General features: G+C 41.6%; 1 protein-coding gene across 1 annotated transcript in view; it reads right to left on the bottom strand.

Moving 5' to 3' along the window:
- Nucleotides 1–25,166, bottom strand: part of LOC117675273 (uncharacterized) — a 176,914-nt gene that overhangs the window by 45,439 nt on the left and 106,309 nt on the right. The window contains exons 5-6 of the mRNA XM_034433755.3: nt 9,820–9,862; nt 2,734–2,798 (exon numbers count right to left, since the gene is read on the bottom strand). Coding sequence (XP_034289646.1) covers nt 2,734–2,798; nt 9,820–9,862 — 108 coding nt within the window. The remainder of the gene's footprint in view (nt 1–2,733; nt 2,799–9,819; nt 9,863–25,166) is intronic.

Below are 25,166 nucleotides of genomic sequence, written 5' to 3'. Positions count from 1 at the left end.
CCACAACTGTTTTTATTGGGCATAGTTAAGGGTTTTACATTGGGTGAAACAAAATTGATATTGTATATGATAACAGCAGCAAGATTGTTGATAGGTAAATATTGGAAGAATGAAGTTTTGCCTACTATCGAGGAATGGACTTCGAAGATGGCCAGTTTTGCAGAGATGGCGAAGATTTCAGCATATTTAAAAGATTGTTCACAAGAGACTTATGAATGGGAATGGAAAAGGTGGATAGAATATGTTCAGAACAAATATCAAACTAGAAAGTATCAAATAGCTTTTATTTGAAAACAATGTATTAGAAGTATCTTAATGTAAAGAGACAAAGAGGGAAAGTTATATAGGGGGAGGGATGGGTTCAGGTATATATATCAGTGTTATTAGTTATGAGTACATAATAGGGAAGTCTGGGGGGGGAGGGGTAGGGAGGGTTAGGGAGGACGGGAAGTTTGGGGAGGGAGGTGAAAAAAAAGGGTGAAAATGTAATTGTAAAACTTTTGCAATAAAAAAAAAAGGGAGCTGGAAAAAAAAAAAAAAAAAAAAGAAATGACTAAACACTGTTTAAATTTGTGAACCGGCCAAATACTCTGTTCAAAGAAAATACATTGTATGTTTGTATGTGTGTTTCTAATTATTGTTATTTATTCATATTTGTTCTCTTTTATTCTTTAAAGTTTAACAATTCATTCTTTATCTTAATATCTTTATATTTGTTTGGGGTTGGCTTTCTTCCCTTTCATCTTTTTTATTGTACAGCAATCTTTCTCCTCAAACCTACCACCTCTCTCTTTTCTTTCCTTCTTACTTTCTCTTCCTCCCCCTCTTCTTCTCCTCCCTACTTCCTCTTCCTTTCTCCTTCTTCTCCTCTCTTCCTCCCTCTCTTACCCTCCCTCCTACTCTAATTTTCCTTCCCTTCCTTCATCCCTCTCTATTGCTGTATCCTTTTATGCATATGGACTACTCAGAGGGCTGAAAAAGTTATTTCTGACTGGTCCTTGCACTTTTGACCAGTCCTCGAACTTACGACTGTCCTCACATTTTACGTTTTTGCCCTATCTTGTCACCATGGTGAAGAGAAGCAGTTGTGAAATGAGTGACATGGTTGTTAAGAAAACTGCACGGGCATAAATGTGAGGATGGTCATAAGTGCGAGGACCGGTCAAAAGTGCGAGGCCCAGTCAGAAATGACTTTTTTCAGCCCTCTGAGTAGTCCCTATGCACATAGCCATGCCCACCCGGTCACATGAACAGCTAGCCACGCCTACACAGTCACGTGACCAGCTAGCCACGCCTACACAGTCACGTGACCAGCTAGCCACGCCCACCCAGTCACATGCTTGCCAAGCCACATCCCCAACTAAGCCACGCCCACAGAACCTGTTGTTAAAAAAATTGAATCCCACCACTGAATTAAACCTATGATCACTTTCATTTTCTTAATTTCAGTGCTGTATGCGTAGATCCAATAAAAATTACTTATTCAAGCACAATGTTGCTTGTGAAAGACGGACCTTAAGAGGTAGAGAGGTCTGGAAAGACCATAGAGGTAAAGAAAACCAGTAACTAACAGAGTGTTTGAAACTGAAGTTCAAATATTTAGGCTTATTACAGGACAATTCTCACATTTCTAGTTAGACAATGGTTTCATTGCACTCCTGAATTTAGGGAACTTTAAGAAATTGTTTGTGAATTCAACTATGAAATTACACATCCTGTCTATACACCCTAGATTAATATCTACTTTTCATTCATAAAGATATAAAAATACATTTGAAGTCTATCCTTTGACACAGAACATTTTGGAAATATATATTTTATACAGTTTTTCTTACAAACCCCAGATAGAACAGACATTACTGTGACAAAGGTATCACAGACTAAACTATTCATGCATTTCTATTTTAAAATCACATGTAGTCTGGGTGCCTATTAATATATACTTTCTCATCACATGTCTCCTTTTAATAAGACTTCAAATGTCATATATATTAGAAAGTAATGAGAAAATAATGTTGATGAAATTTGAATTCACCTGTCACTTGTCTAGAGATAAGGGGCAAAGCTCATGAGTGCTCTGGTGGATCAGAGGTTGTGGGCATAAGAATCTATTTACTGAACAGCCACTGGCTAACCTAGAATGCTAGAAACATGCCCAGTCTATCAGTAAAGGTAGTCAGAAATAAGAAGTGCTTTGTAATCATCTATCCTTGGGTGGTGAGCATTTATGCCTAATAGGCACTTAGAATAGAGTAGAATAACAGAGTTGAAAAGGACCTTGGAGATCTTCTAGTCCAACCCCCTCCCCCCCTCTCAGGCAGGAAACCCTATACCATTTCAAACAAATGGTTGTCCAATATCTTCTTCAAAACTTCCAGTGTTGAAGTATTCACAACTTCTGGAGGCAAGTTGTTTCACTGATTAATTGTTCTAACTGTCAGGAAATTTCTTCTTAGTTCTAGGTTGCTTCTCTCCTTGATTAGTTTCCACTCATTGCTTCTTGTCCTGCCTTCAGGTGCCTTGGGGAATAGCTTGACTTGACTTGACCCTTCTTTCTTCTCAACCCCTGAGATATTGGAACATTGCTATCATGTCACCCCGGTCCTTATTTTCAATAAACTAGACATACCCAATTCCAGCAACTGGTCTTTATATGTTTTAGCCTCCAATCCCCTAATAATCTTTGTTGTTCTTCTCTGCACTCTTTCACTTCTATGCTCACTGCTCACTTACATGTGGTACAGGTGTTACCATGGTCCAATTTTCAGATTTTACGGGACTTATCCCACAAGCAGTTTCTGGAAAGTTAGAAAAAGAGAGTATCATTAACTGTCACAGCTTCATTTTAGCAAATCTATCATGCAAAACTATCTGAAAGAAATTATTCGCATGCCCTGCTTTAAGAGAATGGGCAATGAAAATGACAACAAATGAATAGTGGATCGGAAGGCTCACATGAGCAAGTGCTTTTCTCTCTGAAAAAGAGGAGATAGGAGCAGCAGAAGGATAGCATTTCTAGAGACTGTCCTTATAACAACATTAAAAGATGGATCAGAATATTCTGATTGGAGGAGGGTTGAGGCAAAATGATTTATTTAAAACTACATGCAGTATTTAAACAGTAATGACATGCAAAGCAAAGATTTTTGATTTATTTCATTCTCTTAACCACAACACTACATTAACTTAGTAATTTCTCTCTATATAAAAGGGAAAAAGTAAAATCAACCCAGGCTATAAACAGTAATAGATACAATGGTTAAAAGTATAAAACAATTATCTTGATTCTCCATATGAGTAATTCTTAAACGGTTCTCATTACAAAGAAGCTGCTTCTGTCACTTTGGTTACAATTCTAGACATATTTACCTGGGAGAAGAACACTGAATTCAATGGAACTTGGATTCCAGAGAGTCCTATTGCCTTTATTTTAAGAAGCACAGTGGTGGGGGAAGAAGAGTTGCTGCTCTATAGAGTAAAATTGCTGAAAATATATTGGAAACTTCTAGAAGGTTGTGAAGGAGGATGAAGAATTACAAACATGAAAATGAAAGGAATACTGAAATTGAGGACAAATGGTTATTGACTACTGCAGATATCAGCTGCTCTCTTTATAGTATCTCTGAGAAGAGAATTATAGAATAGAATAGAATAGAATAGAATAGAATAGAATAGAATAGAATAGAATAGAATAGAATAGAATAGAATAGAATAGAATAGAACAGAACAGAATAACAGAGTTGGAAGGGACCTTGGAGGTCTTCTAGTCCAACCCTCTGCTTAGGCAGGAAACCCTATACCATGTCAGAGAAATGACTGCCAATCTCTCTTTAAAAACTTCCAGTCAGGAAATGTCTTAGTTCTAAGTTGCTTCTCTCCTTGATTAGTTTCCATCCATTGCTTCTGGTCCTGCCCTCAGGTGCTTTGGAGAATACCCTGTTTCCCTGAAAATAAGACATCGGGCTTTTGAGTGCATTAATAAGCCCTCCCGGAAAATATTCAAACGCAGAGCTGGAAATCAGGTAAGATGGCAAGAGGAACCATAAAAACCTTTGTTTTTATGGCTTATAGTTATCAATGTTTACTGTATTAAAAATTAAAAATGATGCATGCATGGCCATTATTGCTTCTCATGATTGTTTGATAGGTTTTTAATATTTTTAAAATAGGTGGCAAATAATTTTGATTTGCAGACCCTTGAGAAGATGTTGGGGGGCCCTCAAAGGCTCTTGGATCATACCTTGAGAAAAACTGCTTTATGACCTCTGCCCTAAGGATATGTGTTATGTCATGTCATGTCATGTCATGTTATGACATGACATGTCATGTCACACTACGGCACACTACATGCCATGTTCTTGCAGGAACATTAGAAAGAAGAAAATTCTTCAGCTAATCAGTCTAGAGTTAGAATTTTATTTCTGTTCCAAGTAATCATTGTATTAGAGATGCTATATGATGCTTTCATATTATATGCCAGGGCTAATATCAAATGCAGTTTATGGCAAATGCCACACCAGATTTCTATAGCTGCCAAACCTGCTGCAGTACTCAGTTCCTCTGAGCAGGTGAGGAAAAGGGAGGAATGAAAGATGATCTGTTGTAACTTTTCAATAGTTCTAATATGTTAACCCACAGAACAAATAACTAGACAGAATTTAGAAATATAAGAATTGTTTCCAATAAGATTCCAGGCAATTTAGAACAATTTAGAAACTGCAAAGAGGCAATGCTAAATAACTACAGGTAATTTGCTAGCTCCCAGTGTATTCAGAATCAGATTGACATTGCCTAGCAGGAATGATTTATGGCTAATTAAATTACTCCTGGCATGGGAATGGACTGCCTGAGTCAATACAAGAACTAGCCCTTTGTCTCAAATAATGCATCTAGAATTATAATCTGATGTGTGTTCTTTTACAAGGATTGTGTCTTTTCCTCCTCTCTCAGCAGGATGCCATTCATATTTTAATCCAGGAGTAAAAACATTCTGCAAAGATCAAGAGTTAGGCTCGGTGCAGATCAAAAATAAATCGTTGTAGTGAGACTTATATGTTTGTTGTATAAGTCAAAGTAATTTGGCACAGATCACATTAACAAATTTTGTAATGAAGAAACTGATTTCCCAAGATATATTGTGGTATGGACATTCAGCAGTTACTGCACACACGAAGAAGAAGTATAGTTGGATTTCTAATGCGGGGAACTCCATTGGAACAATCAATGAAAGGACAGGGAAGATTTGCAGAGAATGAGTATTCTGCTTTTACTACTCTAATAGATTTAACCCCATGAGAACAAAGGGATTGCTCTTTAGGATTCACTAAAGCAGTGGTAAAAATGTGGTCCAGGACTGGTCTAGGGATGAAAGGATACTGTTAGTACTTGAGTTACAACCAGTGGCTGTTTGAAATTATGACAGTGCTAAATGACTGGTACTGATGTTTGATCCTCAAAGTTATAGCTGTTGCAGCGTCCCCCTGTGTCCACCTGATCAAAATTCAAGTAGTTGGCAGCCTTGTCCCAGCTTGACCTTCACCATTTGCTTGCTCCTGCTGCTGACCAGCCATGCTTGGCCTGGCTCTTCAAGTGGCAGTTTCTGAGCTGAGGCATCTGGGCAGTGGTGGGATTCAATTTTTTTAACAACCGGTTCTGTGGGCGTGGCTTAGTTGGGGGTGTGGCTTGGTGGTCATGTGACTGGGTGGGCGTGGCTATGTGCATAGGGACTACTTAGAGGGCTGAAAAAAGTCATTTCTGACTGGTCCTCGCACTTTTGACCGGTCCTCGCACTTATGACCATCCTCACATTTATGCCCGTTGCGGCATTCTTAACAACCGTGTCAGTCATTTCACCACTACTTCTCTTCACGACGGTGACAAGATAGGGCACAAAACGTAAAATGTGAGGACAGTCGTAAGTTCAAGGACTGGTCAAAAGTGTGAGGACCGGTCAAAAATAACTTTTTCAACCCTCTGAGTAGTCCATGTGCACATAGGGACTACCTAGGGGGCTGAAAAAAGTGATTCCTGACAGGTACTCGCACTTTTGACAGGTCATCATTTATGCCCATTGCAGCATTCTTAATTTTTTTTTTTTTTTAATTTGATTTATATGCCGCCCTTCTCCGGAGACTCAGGGCAGCTTACAATGCGTTAAGCAATAGCCTTCATACTTTTGTATATTTATACAAAGTCATCTTATTGCCCCCATAATCTGGGTCCTCATTTTACCTACCTTAGAAAGGATGGAAGGCTGAGTCAACCAATTAAATTAATTAAATAAAAATGACCTGCTGGAGTGGGCGGAGGCAGTCCGAGGAGGGCATTCGGGCCGGCTGCAGGGCAAGGTGATACAACCGGGGTAGGTAGGCCGCTGCTGCCCAGGTGGGAGGTGGGCGCAGGCCTACAGGGTAAAGCGATCGGATGGGCTAGGTCAGGGGTCTGCAACTTTAAACACTCAACCTTAAACACGTGTAACCACTTAAACACAACCTTAAACCTGGGTGGGCATTGCCAACTCCATATCATTTACTCCCAATCCAGGTTTTGTGGCTCCCAGTATTTTCTTTTAAACAGGTATCTCCGTGTGTCTCTTTTATCTCTCTCATCTCTTTTTTTCTCCCCCCCCTCCTTTCTCTCCTTCATCTCTCTATCTCTCCATCTCTTTCTCCTCTCCTGTCTGGGGAGTGGCGGCAGCGCACCTACCGCACCATCAGGTTGCCCCTCGGCTTGGAAGTGGCACCTTAAGCCTGTGCCCCACTGCGCATGCGTCCACCTGGCTGCGCCTGCAGCTGGCTCTTGTTGCTCTTACTGAGCTTCGCAATGGGGCAGACGGCACCCCTCCTCCTCCTGGAGCCCATTACAATGTGGAGCTTTGGCTGCAGCCTGGGCAGCCAGTGTTCCAGGGCGGAGAAAGGTCACGTGTCTCCCCCAGTGACTGGATGGGCTAGGGCAGAGGTGGGCAATTGTGACTCTTTTACAACCTGTGGACTTCAACTCCCAGAATTCCTGAGAAAGCCAAGCTGTCTCAGGAATTCTGGGAATTGAAGTCCACAGGTTGTAAAAGAGCCACAATTGCCCACCCCTGGGCTGGCGCGGCATGGGTGGGAGGCGGGGTGAGGCGAGGGGCGAGGGGCGGGTGAGCCAGCAATTTAACAAATGGTTCGGTGTGCTGCGAGGCCAATAAATTACAAAAAAAACAGAGAACCGTTTGTTAAATTACTGGCTCGCCCACCCCTTGCCTCGCCCCGCCCTGCCCCACCCCCACTATTTATTGGCAAGGGCAGGGCGAGCCAGCAATTTAACAAACAGTTCAGCCAAACCTCCTAGAACTGGTGAATCCCACCACTGCATCTGGGGCTCCTGGAGGCAGTGGGGGCTTTTGCCACAGCGATGGGCTGAAGCTGCTATGTATTGTGGCTCAGGTGCTTCTGCAGCCCCAGAACTGTGGCATGCCAAGAAGCCCCTGACCTATAGCACACCAACAGCCTGAGCATCATATACCATCTTTCCCTGAAAATAAGACCCAATCTTATATTTTTTGGGGTCCAAAATAAGCACTAGGGTTTATTTTCAGGGAAACACGATTTCAAAGTGATCAGCCCAGCTGGACCCCCCACCCCCCTGGTGTGTGCACAAGAGGCAGCAAGAGCAAAGGGACCAACGGTATTCAGCAGTAGCTACAGCCTGCCGGTCCCTTGGTTGGCGCACTCTGGGGGTGTGTAGCCTGCGCAGTGCAAATAAATTGATTCCTTGCCCAAGCAGCAGATGAAGGCAGAGGCATGGGGGAGGGCAGGCGATCCATATGCACCACATGGGACACGGGAAAGCTGAGAGTCGGTGGGCCAGAATGAGTGGGCTGCAGTCGGAGGCTCGTCTTCATGGGGTGGCACTGGCAGTAGACAGAGGAAGAGGTGTGGGGTGGAGTGGAGTGGAAGGCAGGTGATCCCAAGATGCAGCATGGGCTTCAGGCAAGCTGAGAGACATGAAGATGAGCCTCCCATGGCCACCAGCCCACTCCGACCCACCAATTCTCAGCTTTCCCATGGCGCACATGGTGTGTCTGGATTGCTTGCCTCCCTCCTGCATCTCTGACTCCATCTGCTGCTTGGACAGGTAATCAACACAACTGTGTGGGCTGTGGCTGCTGTGGGACACTGTTGGCCTGCATGCACTTACTGCATCCTGTGCTGGCCACACCCAACCTCACTAGGACTTATTTTTGGGGTAGGGTTTATATTAGATGCAAACTTTAAAAATCAGATTAGGACTTATTCTCAGGGTAGGTCTTATTTTGGGTGGTTCTGGGGCTGCTTGCTGCTCTGAAAAGCAGGGTGCAGGGCAACCAAAAGGGTGGAGAAAGGGGAAGAACAGGCAATTGAAGGGAGTTGAAGAGGAGGCAGTCCATTATTTTGGAAGAACTAAGATTGAAGGCTGGGAGTGACCAAGCTGGGGGATGGCTTGGATCAGAATGGGTCCTTGGCTAATGACCAATGGAATTTGGTTATTGATGGTGATGGAGAGTGCCAGGATTGCCATTACTAAGCAATTCAATCACATGATGTCACCCTTTAGAGCCACATTGCTTAGTGATGGAAATTCTGGTCCCAATTGCTGCAACAATTTGAGGACTATGTATACTTAGGAAGATTCAGCTTTGACTTTTGGACCAACCACCTTTTTTGCTTAGATACTATCATGACCAATTTATATTTAGAAGATGGAGTTATATGAAAGTAATCGGCCTGAGGGGATTCAGTTGGAATAGGGGGGGGGAGCAGTTTTGCCTCCAATTTAAGATGATTGAGTTTTTGTAGGTTGGGTATTTTGAGTGTGAGGGATTACAGTTGCCATCTCAACCTTTTTTGCCATTAGAGTTTTGTTTGCAAACACTAAGGTTGTTTTAGCATTTGAATGAGATTAAGCTAATACACTATTCTAAAACTCACAGCCTCCAATCAAGTATAGCTATAGTTGTTGGTTCACTTAGGAACAACAGTCTACTCTGCAAAGACACCTGCTTAGCTCTGTTTTCTGATTCTCAGCTTGGAGACAGAGAGATGGCAGTGTGGGATCTAAATTGAAGGATCCATGCCTGCCAAGACTTCAAAGCTAGCTTTGGCTCCTTAAACGGGGGTCTCATCAAACTTCATTCTTACAGAAGTGTAATCCTCTTTGAGAGGGAATATATCTAAAGGGCTATACATGGCTAAGCTAGAATAATTCCCCATTCTATTTTATCTACAAATATGCAAGTTTTCTACGGAGGAGCATTCAATATGTGAGGTTCAGTTGTATGAAGTAGGACTATTCACAATTTGAAAATTATTGGAAGAAGTGCTTTGATCTTGTAAAAGCACATCAGCCCCTTTTTAGGCTTCACAAGAAGCTGGGAAAGGATGCAACTACTTTAAAGATCACTTTTAAAATGTACTGTCTGATTAAAGTCATTAAAATAACAGTATATTTTTTTATTTTTTTCAGTTTAGACATTCATGTTTTATTAAGAGAAGAGAGCTGCTGTCCTTCTGTGAGATCCAAAACCTGGGTTCTGAATGATTTTTAAATTACAGTATGCAATGTAATACTGTAATAGTGTTAAGTGCAGACCAGACACAGACTTACTGTATAACAATGAAAACTAGTTTTATTTTGCCTATTATAATTTCAGATAACCTATATCCTTGAAGGGACAAACAGGGCACAAAATAAGAAAGTTTCAAGCACAATTATGACATTTAGATGAGCAAAGGAAATGTTCCTCATCACAGCAGCAATATTCAGCAATATATTACCCATCATTATGATTTTTTTACATACTAGGTCTTCGACGAACTGGTTTTGGTTTTCTGAAAGGTATTGCCTGAAAATGAAAGCAAACACTTATGTAATAGTCCATTATATCTTTTTTAAAAAAATAAAAAACCTTTTCTTTGGCGTACTGCTTAAAAATGAAATTATCTTGTTTATAACAATTTCTAGGATACAACTGGATACAATTGATATTAACTTTTGTGAATACTAACAAAAGGAGTATTTAATTATTAAAGTTGTAATGAATGAAATATTTCAGAAAGACTTCAGTAATCCTGAAGTTAACAGGCAGAGATATAAACTCTGAGTATTTTTCCTATGGAGTCATCATTAAGAACACTTCGAGACAATTTCTGGTTTCACTGTACTATCTTTCCTGTATTGCATTATACTGTTTCTCATTGTGCTCACCTCCCAACCATTTTTACATTCCCAGCAGACTTTCATTATCAATTTGTTGTGGCTTTTTCCCAGGCAGTCAATATGAGTTGTGAGGAAATGGAAATAATATGGAAACCCACTTTCAGGCTGTCATGGGAGTCTAACTAATTGGTGGTCATTTCTTCTCCTTCCCTGTATTTATTCCTTTCCATTTCTCAAAATCTAACAGATGAGCAGTAGCACAGTTTTTATAGCCAACAATGTTGCCTTCCTGCAATACTGCTTGCATCTTTGTCCTACAGAACATTGCTACCCTTAGATGGACATATGTTCAAAGCAGGAAAGACTACTAAGGATCCAGAGTGCCTCATTTGGCAGATCTGCAGGTTTTTAGATGCAGAGTTGGTTGGTTGGTTACAGGCACCACCAAACCTTTCATTATACAAAAATGATGTTGATGTTCTTAATTCAGCTGTCCTCTGAGAGCTGCTATGCTTCTAGAAGCAGCATCAACCAATAGAAGGAGTTCATCATGGGCAGTGAGGTGTTGAGAAGTAGACCTTTAATTTTCTTTATATATCACATATAACTTCCACCTGTTGAAGTGACTAATAATCTTATGCCAACTAATCCTAATTGAAAAGCAAGCTACTATTATTCTTTAGGCTTTGTCAACAATGTTCCATTTCCTCAAAGTTGCCATCAATTTGATGTTGAAAACTACTGTGGGAACAATTAAAGATATGCTTCACAAAACAAAACAAAAGCAAACAACTTCAGCTCAAGATAGTTTTCTTGGGAGATTTCCATATGATGAGTTTCCTATGTGCAACCTGTGGACCTGAAAGGAAAGAATGGCATTGGGCAACTCTTAACTTCCTTTCCTTGTCTGATGTGACCTTGGAATAGAACTGAGACCTATTTCTGGTCTGCTTTGGCATTACTGAATCATGACTTTCAAACACAGCAGATGATGTGACACTGTTACTATGAATTCTCACAATTCCCCATTTTCCCCCTTGTAGCACCAAGTAAGGAACTGTGGTGGAAAAATCATGTGTTATCTTTTTATTTTCTATTTCCTTTACTCATTTAGCTTCTTTATTTATGAAGCTGTTTGTTGATAATCTAGACAGATGAAAAATGAACCACAGGTAGATTTTAATAATTGCAGAAATGTGTAGGAAGTCCCTGACACTGAATGCCCATTGCAGTTGCTTGATAATACAACTGCCAGTTGCTGAAGAACAATAATAAATGCTTGTGCAATATTACACAATATTTGTGAGACAAAAGGATTTGTATTATGAATTAATCTTCCAATGCAACAATGCTTTCATATTCATTGAAAGGAACATGTGTCTAAGTTAAAGCATGACAGCCACGGGGTAGAGAGGAATTGTAGTGTAATTGCTGATTTTCTCTTAAATACTCTAAGATACCTTTTGTATTCTTTTCTTCTCACTTTAGTTTCCCGTATAGAAATAGCTTCTCTTCCTGCCCTTAAACCCACTGTTATCAAAGTCTCACAAGGGACAATGGATATTCATTTGAAGCTCTGTCTCATTTTATTTATGCATATGCAATTATGGACTAATTGTGGTAGTTAACAAGGTAGCTGAACAGAAAAAGAATTTTCATCTGTTCCATTAATGTCTTCTGAAACTCCACATTGAAATTAGCACTTCTAGTATTTGCATGTGTGATATGGTTAGCTAGAGCATATTCCACTAATCTTACATTTGGGATAACTGAATGCAGGTTTGGATAGGAGAATTCATGTCAGTTCTGGTTTGTAGCTAAACAGATTACCAATGGCATACAGTCCATCCTTCACCTGCCCACTCCCTCTTCCCATTTCCTCTTCTTAATATTAGGCATGCTTATAAATGACTCCCAATTCTGAATACTAAATGATTCATTATTCATGTGGTGTTGGCTGGAATATGGATTACAAGTTTGGAACAATGTATTTAGACAGTTCTTGATATAAACGAAAGGCTGGAAAGTTATCACAAGATCAGTTCAGTCATCCGGATGTTAAATTTAAAGTCATGCCAAAACAATTTGATCAGTGCTCTGTCTAGGGATGGGTTTAATGGTAATCTTACAAATTGACTTGTGATGAGTATTGATTTCTTCCCATTCTGCCAGACTTCTTTCTACTATCACCCCTCCCCCCCCACCCTTTTTGTTACTGTGTGTTTTTTCTAGCTGAAGGCTGAGGACAGCAGCATAATAACCAGTTAGCTTGGTCCTGTTCTCTCTCCCTCTCCCTCTCCCTGATCCTTCACAATCTTGCTAACTCTCCTCTGAATCTTCTTCCAGTTTCTCCATATTCTTTTAAAGTGTAGCACTCAGAACTGAACACAGTTATTCTAGATTAAATATATATATATATTATTTTTAAAACAAAAAAAAATCATAAAACACATCTTTTCAAAATGAAGCTTTTGCTCCGATCACAAATTAAAACAAATCATTAACAAATCTTATTTTCAATTAACACAACTCAATATTTTAAACAAATATTTCCCGCAAATCTATCTATATAACTATGCCATTATCCCCCAAAACTCGTTACTTAAATCTTAAATCCTAACCAGTTATCAATTCATTTTTCTCTTTCATTTGTTTAGATGGATATTTTAACAATATAAATCATACAATTATATTAAACAGATTAAACATTCATTAATTATTTAATTATTATTAAACCTAACTTATGCATTTTATCTTAACTATCACTCTCAACATACACCTCCTCATTTTAATTATCCCACCTCTTTTTATTATCTTTGATGTTAAACCAATCATTTCTATATCTTGACTGTTAATTACAGCATAACCCTTTGTTTTGGCTGTTGAATATAGCGTATTTTTATTTTTTAGCCATTACCCAGCATGCCCTTTGTTTGGCTGTTAAACACAGCATATTAAGTTTGTTTTTTGGCCGTTACAAGCATCTTCAGGTTTGTTTGGCTGTTGAACACAGCATCTCTATTTTTGTTTTTTGGCCGTTACACGGCATATTAAGTTTTGTTTTGGCTGATACCCAGCATGACCATTTGTTTGGCTGTTCAATACAGCATATTATAGCTTTTTGACTGTTAAATACAGCATGTTCATAGTTGGTTTAACAATCTCTACTTAAACCTTTCTTTGTTGTTTCCCTACATCTATGCATTGCTTTTCATTTAATCATATTTTTCTTTATCCTTTTTCATAGCATTCATAACATTTTAACCTTGAGACATAGTTCTTGCTTAAAACATATTTTTAAGTATATTTTTAAATTCCATTTAGCATTTTCAATTAATCATATTCACCCTTATTCTTTACCTTAACATTTTACCATTAAAACATAGTTCTTGCATTAAACATATCTTTACATGTATTAATTAGTTTCATTTAACATTCTTAATTTCTATAAAAGCCTCCCTTTAATTTATTACAATCATCCTTACTTTATTTTATTTTTAATCACATTATCTTCATTTCCTTATCTGCAAACATAAATTTCCTTCCATTTTCCAAGTTTTTAATTTTATTCTCCATAAATCCAATTAAATCTCTTTTCATATTTTTATTCCGGATATAATGTATCAAATCTCTTTCTTTTAAGGCTGCGCTTAATCCCTCTTCTATTCCTGTGCCAACATTCAAATTATTATTTGTTCAACTGTAGGAGTTCCATTGTAGATTCCTTTTCTTTTCACCAAAGTCCAGCTGCTTGCAGTCAGGAAAGAAAAATCCTCCTCCACAGTTCAGCAAAAATTTTTTTCTGTAGAGCTCAAAGTTCTCATAACAAAGGGGGATTACAAAATTCCTCTGTACACTCTATAATCCACATTTCCCATTAGTCATGCAAGACCCCATTTTATTTCTTATTATATAATCATTCACTTTATTTTCTTCTTTTAGTTAAAAAAGTATCAAATCTTCTTTTTTCCCCCTCCTTAGTCCAATTCAAATTTTTAAAGTGTTTAGTCTATTTATTTATTTATTTATTTATTTATTTATTTATTTATTTATTTATTTATTTATTTTTAAATTTATATACCGCCCTTCTCCCTGAGGACTCAGGGCGGTGTACAGCCAGAATTAAAAAAGATGAAATACAAATATTAAAAACAATTAAAATATATATAAATTTGGCCCAAAATTAAAAATACAAACCAGTTAAAACATTTAAAATTTCTTCTTAAGCCAGCCCGGCTTGCTGGAAAAAGTGGGTTTTAAGGGCACGGCGGAAGGCGGAGGTCTTGGATTCTCCTTATCTCTGGGGGCAACTGATTCCAGAGGGTAGGTGCCCCCACAGAGAAGGCCCTCCCCCTGGGAGTCACCAGCCTACATTGATTGGCTGATGGCACCCTGAGGAGGCCCTCTCTGTGGGAGCGCACGGGATGATGGGAGGTTGTCGGTAGCAGCAGGCGGTCTCAAAGATAGCTAGGCCCGATGCCATGGAGCGCTTTAAAGGTGATAACCAACACCTTGAAGCGCACCCGGAAGACCACTGGAAGCCATGCAGCTCGCGCAGGAGCGGTGTTACATGGGAGCGCCATGCTGCTCCCATCACTACCCGCGTTGCTGCATTCTGGACCAGTTGGAGCCTCCGGGTGCTCTTCAAGGGGAGCCCCATGTAGAGAGCGTTGCAGTAGTCAAGGCAAGAGGTGACGAGGGCATGAGTGACTGTGCACAGACTTTACCATATCTCTAAATTAAGTATCTTAGTTCTGTTCCAAAATTAGTTGTTTCTCGGGTCTTTGTTCTTTAAAGTTACAGTTTAAAAAATTTCCAAAGCCCCTTTTGTCAGCGTTCCAAATTAGGCTCTCTTCCAGCGCTGACATAACAAGATGAACTTTTACCTAGTTTTGTATGTACAGATAGTGTTTCCTGGGAGACGAGGGTGGGGGCTACATTCCTGTGAAAAGAACGTGCCGGGAGGTAGAGATGGATCTGCATGATGGCCAATGGGACATTGGGGTTGGAGAGCGGAAGAGGAGGGGGTTGGAAGGAGGGGCCAGTTTGGCTGCAAAAATGAAATCAGGAATGTCGGCTTTTTATGTTCTTAAATAAAAATGATTCATTAGAGAGATTGCGCTTGAAAATGAAACTTATTTAAGATAGCACCGAAACCTGACAGACAGCCAAACTCTCCTCCAAATCCAGGCTGGCTGAGTTTAAATCATCCCGTTCCCTCCCAGACATCTGGTCGGACGGACTATGGCTGAAGCCAAGCTCTCGGAGGAAAGTCTGCTTCAAGAAACGGGAGGAGCAGAAGCGGTCGTGATTCCAGCCAACTTGGAAAATACAAAGGTAAAAGATAAAGAAAAACCCCTAAGTGAATTGGGAAGGGCGAGCTGGGGATGGGAATGGCAGCGAAGCCCAGACAACGCAGCACCTCCCCACCCCAGGATGAGAGACGAGGCAGAGGACTACCAACACCAAGGCTGGCCCTCCAGAGCTCAGCACAGAGAGGAGAGGGCAGAGAGGGAGGAACCACCCCAGTTCAGAGGGAAGTTCGATGGTGACCCAGACAACCTCGCCCAATTCCTCGATTCAGCTGAGATATACATAGAGCGGTTCGGACACCTCTACCCTTTCCCCAGAGCCCTAGTGAATGCTATCTCGGAAGGGCTGGAGGGAGAAGCAAAGAGGTGGTCAGCATCACTCTACAAATACAGGGCCCCCCAGCTACAAAATGCGGATGGGTTCTTGCAACTATTGAGAGCCCGTTATGAGGAGGAGGAGGAGGACCCCTATGTGGAAGACGAGCTCAGAAACCTAATGCAGAGGGGGAAGCCTATCAGAGAGCATATCCGTGAATTCAGGAGAGTCATTGGGACACTGCCTCCCCTACCAGAGCGATTGCTGGTGTATTTTTTTAGAACAAGCCTAGATAAAAGAATTTCCCAAGTGACTGCCTATTGTGACATCCCAAACCGACTCGCTGAATGGTTCCGGGTAGCGATAAAAGTCGACAGAGGGCTGCGGGCGAGTGACACGTCAAAACCACCAGAGGAAAAGAAGAGAGGCCGACCAGACCAGGGGCCACTCAACAGACAAGAAACCCCAACATCACAGCCCTCCTACAGACCAACTGCCCCACGGAGCCCACTGAAATGCTACAGATGTGGAGGAAGCGGCCACATAGCAGCAAGATGTGGAACGCCTAGACCGGGACCAGCTCCACCGCCCAAAGCATGACTGGAACGAGGGCCCAAGCGCGTCACCCACGTACCACGGGAAGCTCCCCAAATCCCTGAGTTTTTCGCTCATCTGACCGAAACCAGAGGAATCCCAGTGGAGGGAGATCAGTCCCCCGAACCCTATGACACGGAAGACGAAGGCGAGGATGACCCGATGGTGAGTGGACCCGTCCATCCTTTTCTTTTCCCCATACGCCTAACAGCCCCCAAAACAGGGGCCCAAGAGACTTTCCAAGCCCTAATAGACTCGGGTAGCACACGGTGCCTAATCAACCTACCCACCGTTCTAAAATTGGGAATCCGAGCTAAACAGCTCAAACAACCAATTCGCTTCGAGCAAGTTGATGGGTCCCTAGTGGGAGGAACGTATGCCACACACTTGACTGAACCCGTGAGACTAGAACTCGCAGATCACTGGGAGACGATCCGCTTCATAATAGCCCCCAAGATGACAGAACCAGTCATATTGGGACTCTCATGGCTCGACAAATGGGGCCCAATCATTTGGTGGCAAGAGGGAACCCGCAGGCTGAGAATAGCAAAGGGGCCCCAACCCCTGCCGCCCCGACCAGAAGAATTCCCTCCCACGCTGAAACTCCAAAGCAGCCCTCCACTACAGAAGAAAACACCACCAACACAAGGGTCCCTCCCAGAAGGTGCAGCAAAGCAATTGGCAGCCGCACCCACCACCGCTTGTAACGCAAACCAGATCCCAAGGGAGTACCAAGACCTTGCGGGGGTATTCAGCGAGGCCGAGTGTGACATTCTGCCACCCCACCGCGAGACCGATTGTGCCATCGAGATTATCCCAGGAGCGAAACTACCCAAACCTAAAATGTATGCCATGACGCCCCGAGAAATGCAGGAAATGCGGGACTACATAGACAAAAACTTACAAAGTGGATTTATTGAGCCAGTGAAACCAAGGGTAGCGGCGCCGGTCATGTTTAAAGAGAAAAAGGACGGCTCCATGAGACTGGTAGTCAACTTTCGAAGTATCAACGCTGTTTGCGTACACAACTTGTACCCCCTCCCCCTCATGAAAGACATGTTAGCCCACCTAGCTAAAGGGAAGGTTTTCACCAAACTAGACCTTCGAGAAGCTTATTACCGAGTACGCATAAAGGCAGGAGATGAATGGAAAACAGCATTCAACTGCGCCCTGGGTAGTTTCCAGTTTAAAGTAATGCCTTTTGGATTGCAAGGAGCCCCGGCAGTATTCATGCAGTTAATAAACGAAGTCTTACATGAACACCTTTACAAAGGGGTCCTCGTCTACCTGGATGATATTCTTATCTACACGGAGACCATAGACGAACACATACCCCTCGTCCGCCAAGTACTGAAAAAACTGCTACGGGCAAACCTATATGTCAAACTGCCAAAATGCGATTTCCACCAATCACGGCTAGACTACCTGGGCTACCGAGTATCAAATGAGGGGATAGAGATGGACCCAGCCAAGGTCCAATCAGTTCTACAATGGCAGCCCCCTCGCACCCGCAGACAACTGCAAAGTTTTCTAGGCTTTGCGAACTTCTACAGACAATTCATCCCCTCGTTCGTGAAGATTGCCAAACCTTTGACGGACCTCCTAAAGACAGGAAGCCCAGCGATGAAACCTCGCCCGGGACAACCCCTACAGTGGGACCTGACCTGCCAACAGGCATTTGAGATGCTAAAAGGACTGTTCGCGAAAGAACCTGTCTTAAAACACCCGGATCCGGAACAGCCTTTTGTCATCCAAGCAGACGTAAGTGATGTGGCAGTAGGAGCCGTGTTACTCCAAAAGAACAACCAAGGTGATCTACAACCCTGCGCCTACACCTCCCGCAAACTCACCGATACGGAGAGGCGATGGGCGGCATGGGAGAAGGAAGCGTTTGCAGTAAGGTGGGCCTTGTTGACCTGGCGGCACCTTCTAGAGGGAGGCCAGAAACCATTTGAAGTCTGGACTGATCATAAAAACCTAGAGGCTCTAAAAACCCCATGAAAACTGTCGCCCAGGCAAGTGCGGTGGGCACAATACTTCAATCGTTTCAATTTCGAGCTTAAGCACATCCCAGGAGGGAGAAATTTCCTGGCTGATGCCCTCTCCCGGATGCCCCAATACAACAGTGAGTGGGAGCAGGTAGTGAATGCCATCATCCCCTCCACCCAAGCTGCGGCCCAAGTGATCACCAGACGGCAACGACGTGACCAGCAAGGCCAACTTGCAAGTGACTTAACTGCAAAATTAAAAAATGAAACGCTGACCGACCCCTGGTATCGGGACAATCAACATCTCTTGACAAAATGAGACGAACTAGCATGGAGGGGGACAAAACTCTATGTCCCACAGAGTTTACGCATCCTGATTCTCAAGAGGAGCCATGACGTTAAACCAGCAGGACACTTCGGGTTCCTAAAGACTCTGCACCTAGTACGAAGGCAGTTCTGGTGGCCACACATGAGAAAGGACGTAGACAGTTATGTAAAAAGCTGCACCATTTGTGCCACGATGAAGACAAGGCCAGGGTGCCTGCCTGGATTGTTGCAACCAGTAGCTGAGCCAACAAGACCATGGGAGGAGATTGCAATGGACTTTATAGTAGACCTACCGAGGAGCAGTGGAAATACAGTGATCTGGACTGTAATAGACTTATTCTCCAAACAGGCACACTTCATACCTTGTAGTGGACTGCCTTCAGCCCGTCAGTTATCCAAACTGTTCCTGAAACACATTTACTGCCTACATGGAGTCCCCAGGAGAATCATTTCCGACAGAGGGGTCCAGTTCACAGCAAAGTTCTGGAGGGAGTTTCTACGATCCATAGGTTCATCCCAAGGGCTCAGCTCAGCATTTCACCCGAGCACCAATGGGGGGGCAGAAAGACTGAACGCTATGATAGAACAGTATTTAAGATGCTACGTCGACTACCAGCAGTCCAATTGGGCAGACCTCCTATCTTTTGCGGAGGTTGCATATAATAATGCTGTCCACAGCAGCACGGGGCTAACCCCGTTCAAAATAGTGAGTGGCATGGATTTTGTTCCCATGCCAGAATACCCGAGGGAGCCCCCTTCCTCAGTCAGTTTGACCGACTGGATGGCAATGTTGAGACAAACTTGGGAAAATGTTAAGAGGGCGCTGGCAAAGGCGGCTCAATCTTATAAGGACCAAGCAGACAAGCACCGAACTCCCCAAAGACCATTTCAGCTGGGAGAGAAAGTTTACCTCTCCACCAAGTACTTGAGACTTAGACTCCCGAGCAGGAAATTGGGCCCAAAATTTATAGGACCATTTCCTATAATAAAAATAATCAACCCCGTTACAGTGCAATTGCAGTTGCCACGGCTTTTGGGGAAAATTCACCCCATTTTTCACAGTAGCCTTCTAAAACCTGTAGTGGGGTCTACTTTAAGGCCAACTCCACGTGAACCCCCTGGGCCCCTGGTTGTTGGGGGCCAAACGCACTACGAGGTGCAGCGGATTCTTGATTCAAGATGGCACAGGGGGCGCCTCCAGTACTTAATTAAATGGAAGGGTTACCCATTGTCAGAGGCTTCTTGGGTGAAGAGCGCAAACATCCAAGCTGATCGCCTTATAGCAAAATTCCATGCAGACCACCCAGGAAAGCCGGGAGGGGGGGTGCACAGCCGGGGAGGGGCTGATGAGACTAATCTTGTTGTGTTTTCCCTATGGGATAGGTGATGTCGCAGAAGTGAAGGGAGAGGGGCCGGATGTCAGCGTTCCAAATTAGGCTCTCTTCCAGCTCTGACATAACAAGATGAACTTTTACCTAGTTTTGTATGTACAGATAGTGTTTCCTGGGAGACGAGGGTGGGGGCTACATTCCTGTGAAAAGAACGTGCCGGGAGGTAGAGATGGATCTGCATGATGGCCAATGGGACATTGGGGTTGGAGAGCGGAAGAGGAGGGGGTTGGAAGGAGGGGCCAGTTTGGCTGCAAAAATGAAATCAGGAATGTCGGCTTTTTATGTTCTTAAATAAAAATGATTCATTAGAGAGATTGCGCTTGAAAATGAAACTTATTTAAGATAGCACCGAAACCTGACACCTTTGTTGCTTAGCCACTGTTTTAGGCTACGGGTCTTCTAGTTACTAATATAGCTCCAAACGTTGTTACAAGCCTGGGCTGTTGTCACTCATCTGGCTTCAAAAGGCTCCATTTTACTTCGCTTTCCTCCAGCACTTTTCTTGCCCAGTTGTCCCAGTTTCGTGGCAACTGCTATGGCTGCTGCCCCCCGCCGCTGACTCACAGAGGGTTCCCTCTGACCAAGGAATTTGCCTGTTCCTCTCGGTCTTCCGAGGTGCCCCTCTTCTTCCCCCGTCCCTGCAGGACAGGTTCAGTCCACAGACCCATCGGCGGCGGTTCGGCAGCCAGGGTTTTTGCGGGACTCATCAGAGCCCGCTATTTTCCCGACTGTCTCGCCACGAAGTTAACTGGAAGTCCGAACACAGTTATTCTAAATGCAATCTAAACAACAGAGGGTACAATAGAATTATTGTCTCCCAGGGACATGGATTCAATGCTTCAATACACAGTCTAAGACTGCCCTGGCCTTTTTAAGGGCCATATCATACAGCTTGCTCATGTTCAACTGGTGATCCACTAATGCTCCTAGATCTTCTCACATGCAGTATCAACAAACTAGCTTTCCCCAATTCTAAATTTCTCCTTTACTTAATTTCTTTATTTTATTTTTCATATCCTGATACAGTACCTTATGCTTGTCACAGCTGAACACATCTTGCTTCAACTGGCCCAGTATTCAAGCTGTCAAAGTCATTTACGGTAACACCCTCTAGTATGGTATCCTACTCCCAAAGATTCCAATGGACTCCATATAATTATGTATGTGTTATGTCCTGGCCTAACATTGTATACATTTGTGCCATGGCAATCACAGAAGTGAAAAGACAGAGCGAAGGGAAGGAGAAGGGAAAATGAAAGGGTGTGACTAATACAAATATACACCAGATGAACACTTATGGGTTTCCATTTCAGTGCAAATTGTAGAAATTTTAGTGAATGCCCAATCATTTCTGGTTATTATGGAGAGAAGGAATAATAGGGAAAGCAAAGAGAGAGAAGCTTAGTAAAGAATAAAAGAGAAATTATTAGTAAGGGAGAGATGAAAAAAGAGTTTACACTGTGAGCCAAAAATGGTTTTAAAGTAAAAAAAAAAAAAAGAAGAAGAAGAAGAAGAGAGGTCACAAAGTAGATTGTGCCAAGGTGTCTTGTGCATATGGAGTTGTGGGAGCTTCATCACTGGAAATTTTCAAGAAGAGACTGGACTGCCAACTGTCAGAAATAGTGTAGTATCTCCTGCTTGGGAGGAGGGGGTTGGACTAGATGACCTAAAAGGTCCCTTCCAATTCTGTTAATCTGTTAATACATTGAATTGCCTCTGTTCACAACATCAAATTGACAAAATATTTGCTATAATCCTCAACATTATGCCATACTTCTATGCAAAGTTTGCATGTGTTCTTATGCTTATATATTAAGTTTTTCTGCCCTACACAATATATGCTTACACTGGTTGGTTATTTTTATTCAATTACCTTGATAATCATTATTCAGCTTGTTCCTTACTCTAATGCGTATGCTTGCAGGAAATAATGAAGTGCACATTTAATAAGCAAACAAAAAAATCAACAGTATAAGCTTAAATCAATACGGTAAATAAATTGTAGGGTTCTTATGGAAAATATAATTAAATATCTTATGATTTGAGCTACTATTTTAGGTATAGCATAAAATAGTGTATCGCTTAACTAGATAGCTTATAAAAAGAGTAATATTGGTAATAAGATCTGTGGAAAGATGTTCAGAACAATAACTATGCTCAGCTGTTATAGATTTTTATAAGTCTTGAGGGCTGAAATTTGATGCCAATAGCTTAGCATATTAATGGTTTCTAATGAGGGTTGCTAGGAATTTCACATAGTGTAATAGTCATAATTTGGGAACTCTTAACATTCAGAAATATGGAGTGGAAAATTCAGTCATTGTCTCAGAAGCCCAGTGAGCTACTGAATGCAGGTTCCAGAATTTCACCTCCAGGGGTAACAGGACAACTATATCAGACAATGGAGTGGTTGAAGCAAAATCAAGACTGAATGCAAAACCCAAATATTTATAAATTTAGAACAAGGGCAATTTGGCACTTGTGGCTGGAAAAAGTGCTCCAGAATGGTGGTAGTTCCTGAAGGAGATCCTAAAAGCAGAATTGCAAACAGTTTCAAGGAAAAGAAAAATAGAGGGCAACAGATGAAGCCAATATCATTATAGAAAAGAGTTATTAAAGATCTGAAAACAAAAAAGGACCCATAAAAGAAATGGAAAGAGGACCAGCTCAACAAGAACTAGTAGTCCTGAAGTATACAGCTAGTTTCAGGAAAACAAAACCCAAAATAAGCTATGCTTATTGAAGTATATTAGTATGTAAAGTTTTCTTTAGATATGTTCAAAATGAATAAGAAAAAAAATAAGTATACCTGAATAAAGCAAATTAAAACATGTAACAAAATGACAGAGCTATTTAACTGCTACTTGAACTTTTTCTATTAAAAAAAGATTCTTCATAGGTAAATTTTGAAGGGTAGGGTGAAGGAACAGGATCAATTTTTGAGACTTTTATAAACATGATCAGGGAACACTCCCTTATATTGATTGGGTCTCAAAATATCCAGACAGATGAATTGCATCCTATGATACCAAAGTAATTAGGTAATGTCCTGGTGGAACAAGAATATGTGAAGTAGTACCAAATAACTGGAGAACAAATATTGCCTCTACTGTCAGAAAGTGGAAAAATGAAGCTACTCTGCCCCCCCTCCATCTCTCTCTCTCCCCATCTCTCTCTCTCTCTCTCTCCCTCCCTCCCTCCCTCCCTCAAAAGTGTTTTTAAAGTATTTACAGATCACTGTGGTAATTACTGAAAGTCAACATGGATGTGTAATGGACTAATGGACTAAAAGTCATCCTGGATAAAAGCCAGATTAATCTTATCTCATTCTTTGATCTATAGCAGATTGTGGGAGTGCTACAGACATAATATATCTTAAATTCAGCAAACATTTGGCAAAGACCCTCATGACATGGTAATTAACAAGATAGTTAATGGTTGGCAGGATAATTGATAAGTTTACATACTGTATATAGTTGAGTAAAAATTGTACTGAAAATGTAGTCATCTATAATTTATTTTCAGAACTGAGAGAGATATCAGATAAAATGCCAGAAAGATCAGTCAAAGGCTGCTCTTACTCTTCAAAATTTTGTTATTCAGATGAAGAGACAGAGTGAATGCTTATCCAATTTGCAAATAAAAAATATATTGGGTGGATAATTGATTCCCTAGAAAATTATTCTAAACTATCTTAAAAATTAGAGAAATGGCGTGAAACTAATAGAATGATAATTAACAGAAATAAATGCAATGTTCTTCATTTAGGGAAAATATAGTCACGGGTATAAAATGGGCTACACCTGGCTTTGTAATAATACTGGGGAGGGGGGAAGAATAGCAGTGGACTCTAAATTAAGTATGATCCAGCAGTGTGATGTGGCTGGGAAAAAAAGTTTTAAGCTGCATGAAACAGAGTATAATTGCCAAGTCACAGGAAGCAATCAAATCATTCCATTTTGCATTGATTGGACTTAGCAATGTGTCCAGTTGTGGGTATTGCACTCTAAGGAGGATTCAGAGAAATTCTGAGAAGGGCAACAAACATGATTAGGGAAGAGATACTGTGCTTGCTTAGCCTAAAGAAAAAAATGATTATGTGGAGTTTGATACATCTTCAAATAACTAGAAGGATGTTACACAGAAGGAAAAGATCTGCTTTCTCTAGTTACAGAGTGAATGACTTGCAATAGTAGATTTAAGTGATGATACTGTACTGATATTAAGGAAAAAATCTTCCAGGCAATAAAGCGGTGCAATACCATAAAGACTCCCTTTCCTTGTCTGGGATGTTTTAATTTGTATTTCTGAATGGACCAAGTGGCTTGAACTCCATGACCCCTTCTAACTCTATTATTTGTTCTCTCTCTTAATGTCTCTGGTACTATGAATGTTAACTTTCCATACCTCCTAGCTAAAGAATTCTCCATTATTCCTGGCAATGCTCATAGAGGGTTTCTGTTCTCTCAATGTGAAGAAATAAGCCAGGTTTTTCTTCTCTTGAATAAACCTTGAGTTTTCTTTCCCAGTTCCTCAAGAAAGCTATGCAAATCCAAGCCAATTATGAAGTGAGTTACTTATCACCAATTACAGTAGAAGTCAGAGGCTTTGCAGTGTTATTTCTGATTATGATTTCGTAATGTATCCGTGTTTCTTCCCAGCTGGAATATCTGAATATCTCACAATTCCACATTATCAGTAGCATGTACTTCATTTTGTGAGATGGGGTAAATCAAAAACTTACTAAAGAAGCCATAAGACTTGCTCCCACATTGTATGATAGTATGTATGCATATACTGTATGTAGACATAAGCAATGGTGAAAATTTTAAATGTATTGAAATGTCCATTAAAAATGCTGTAGACCCATGATGGCGAACCTATGGCACGCGTGCCACAGGTGGCACATGGAGCCATATCGGTGGGCACGTGAGCTCAGCTCCGTTCAGGCCTTCTGGGCCCACCGGAAGTAGGGAAACAGACTGGTTCCTGCCTCTGGAGGGCCTGGGGGGGAGAGGAAGGCCGTTTTTTGCTCTCCCCAGGCTCCAGAGCCTTTCTAGGA

This window comes from Pantherophis guttatus, chromosome 1 (genome assembly GCF_059756535.1).
Source record: "Pantherophis guttatus breed Tessera chromosome 1, ASM5975653v1, whole genome shotgun sequence".
NCBI lineage: Eukaryota > Metazoa > Chordata > Lepidosauria > Squamata > Colubridae > Pantherophis > Pantherophis guttatus.
The sequence above is the reverse complement of the archived record's forward strand: the minus strand, read 5'-3'. Positions and strand labels throughout refer to the sequence as shown.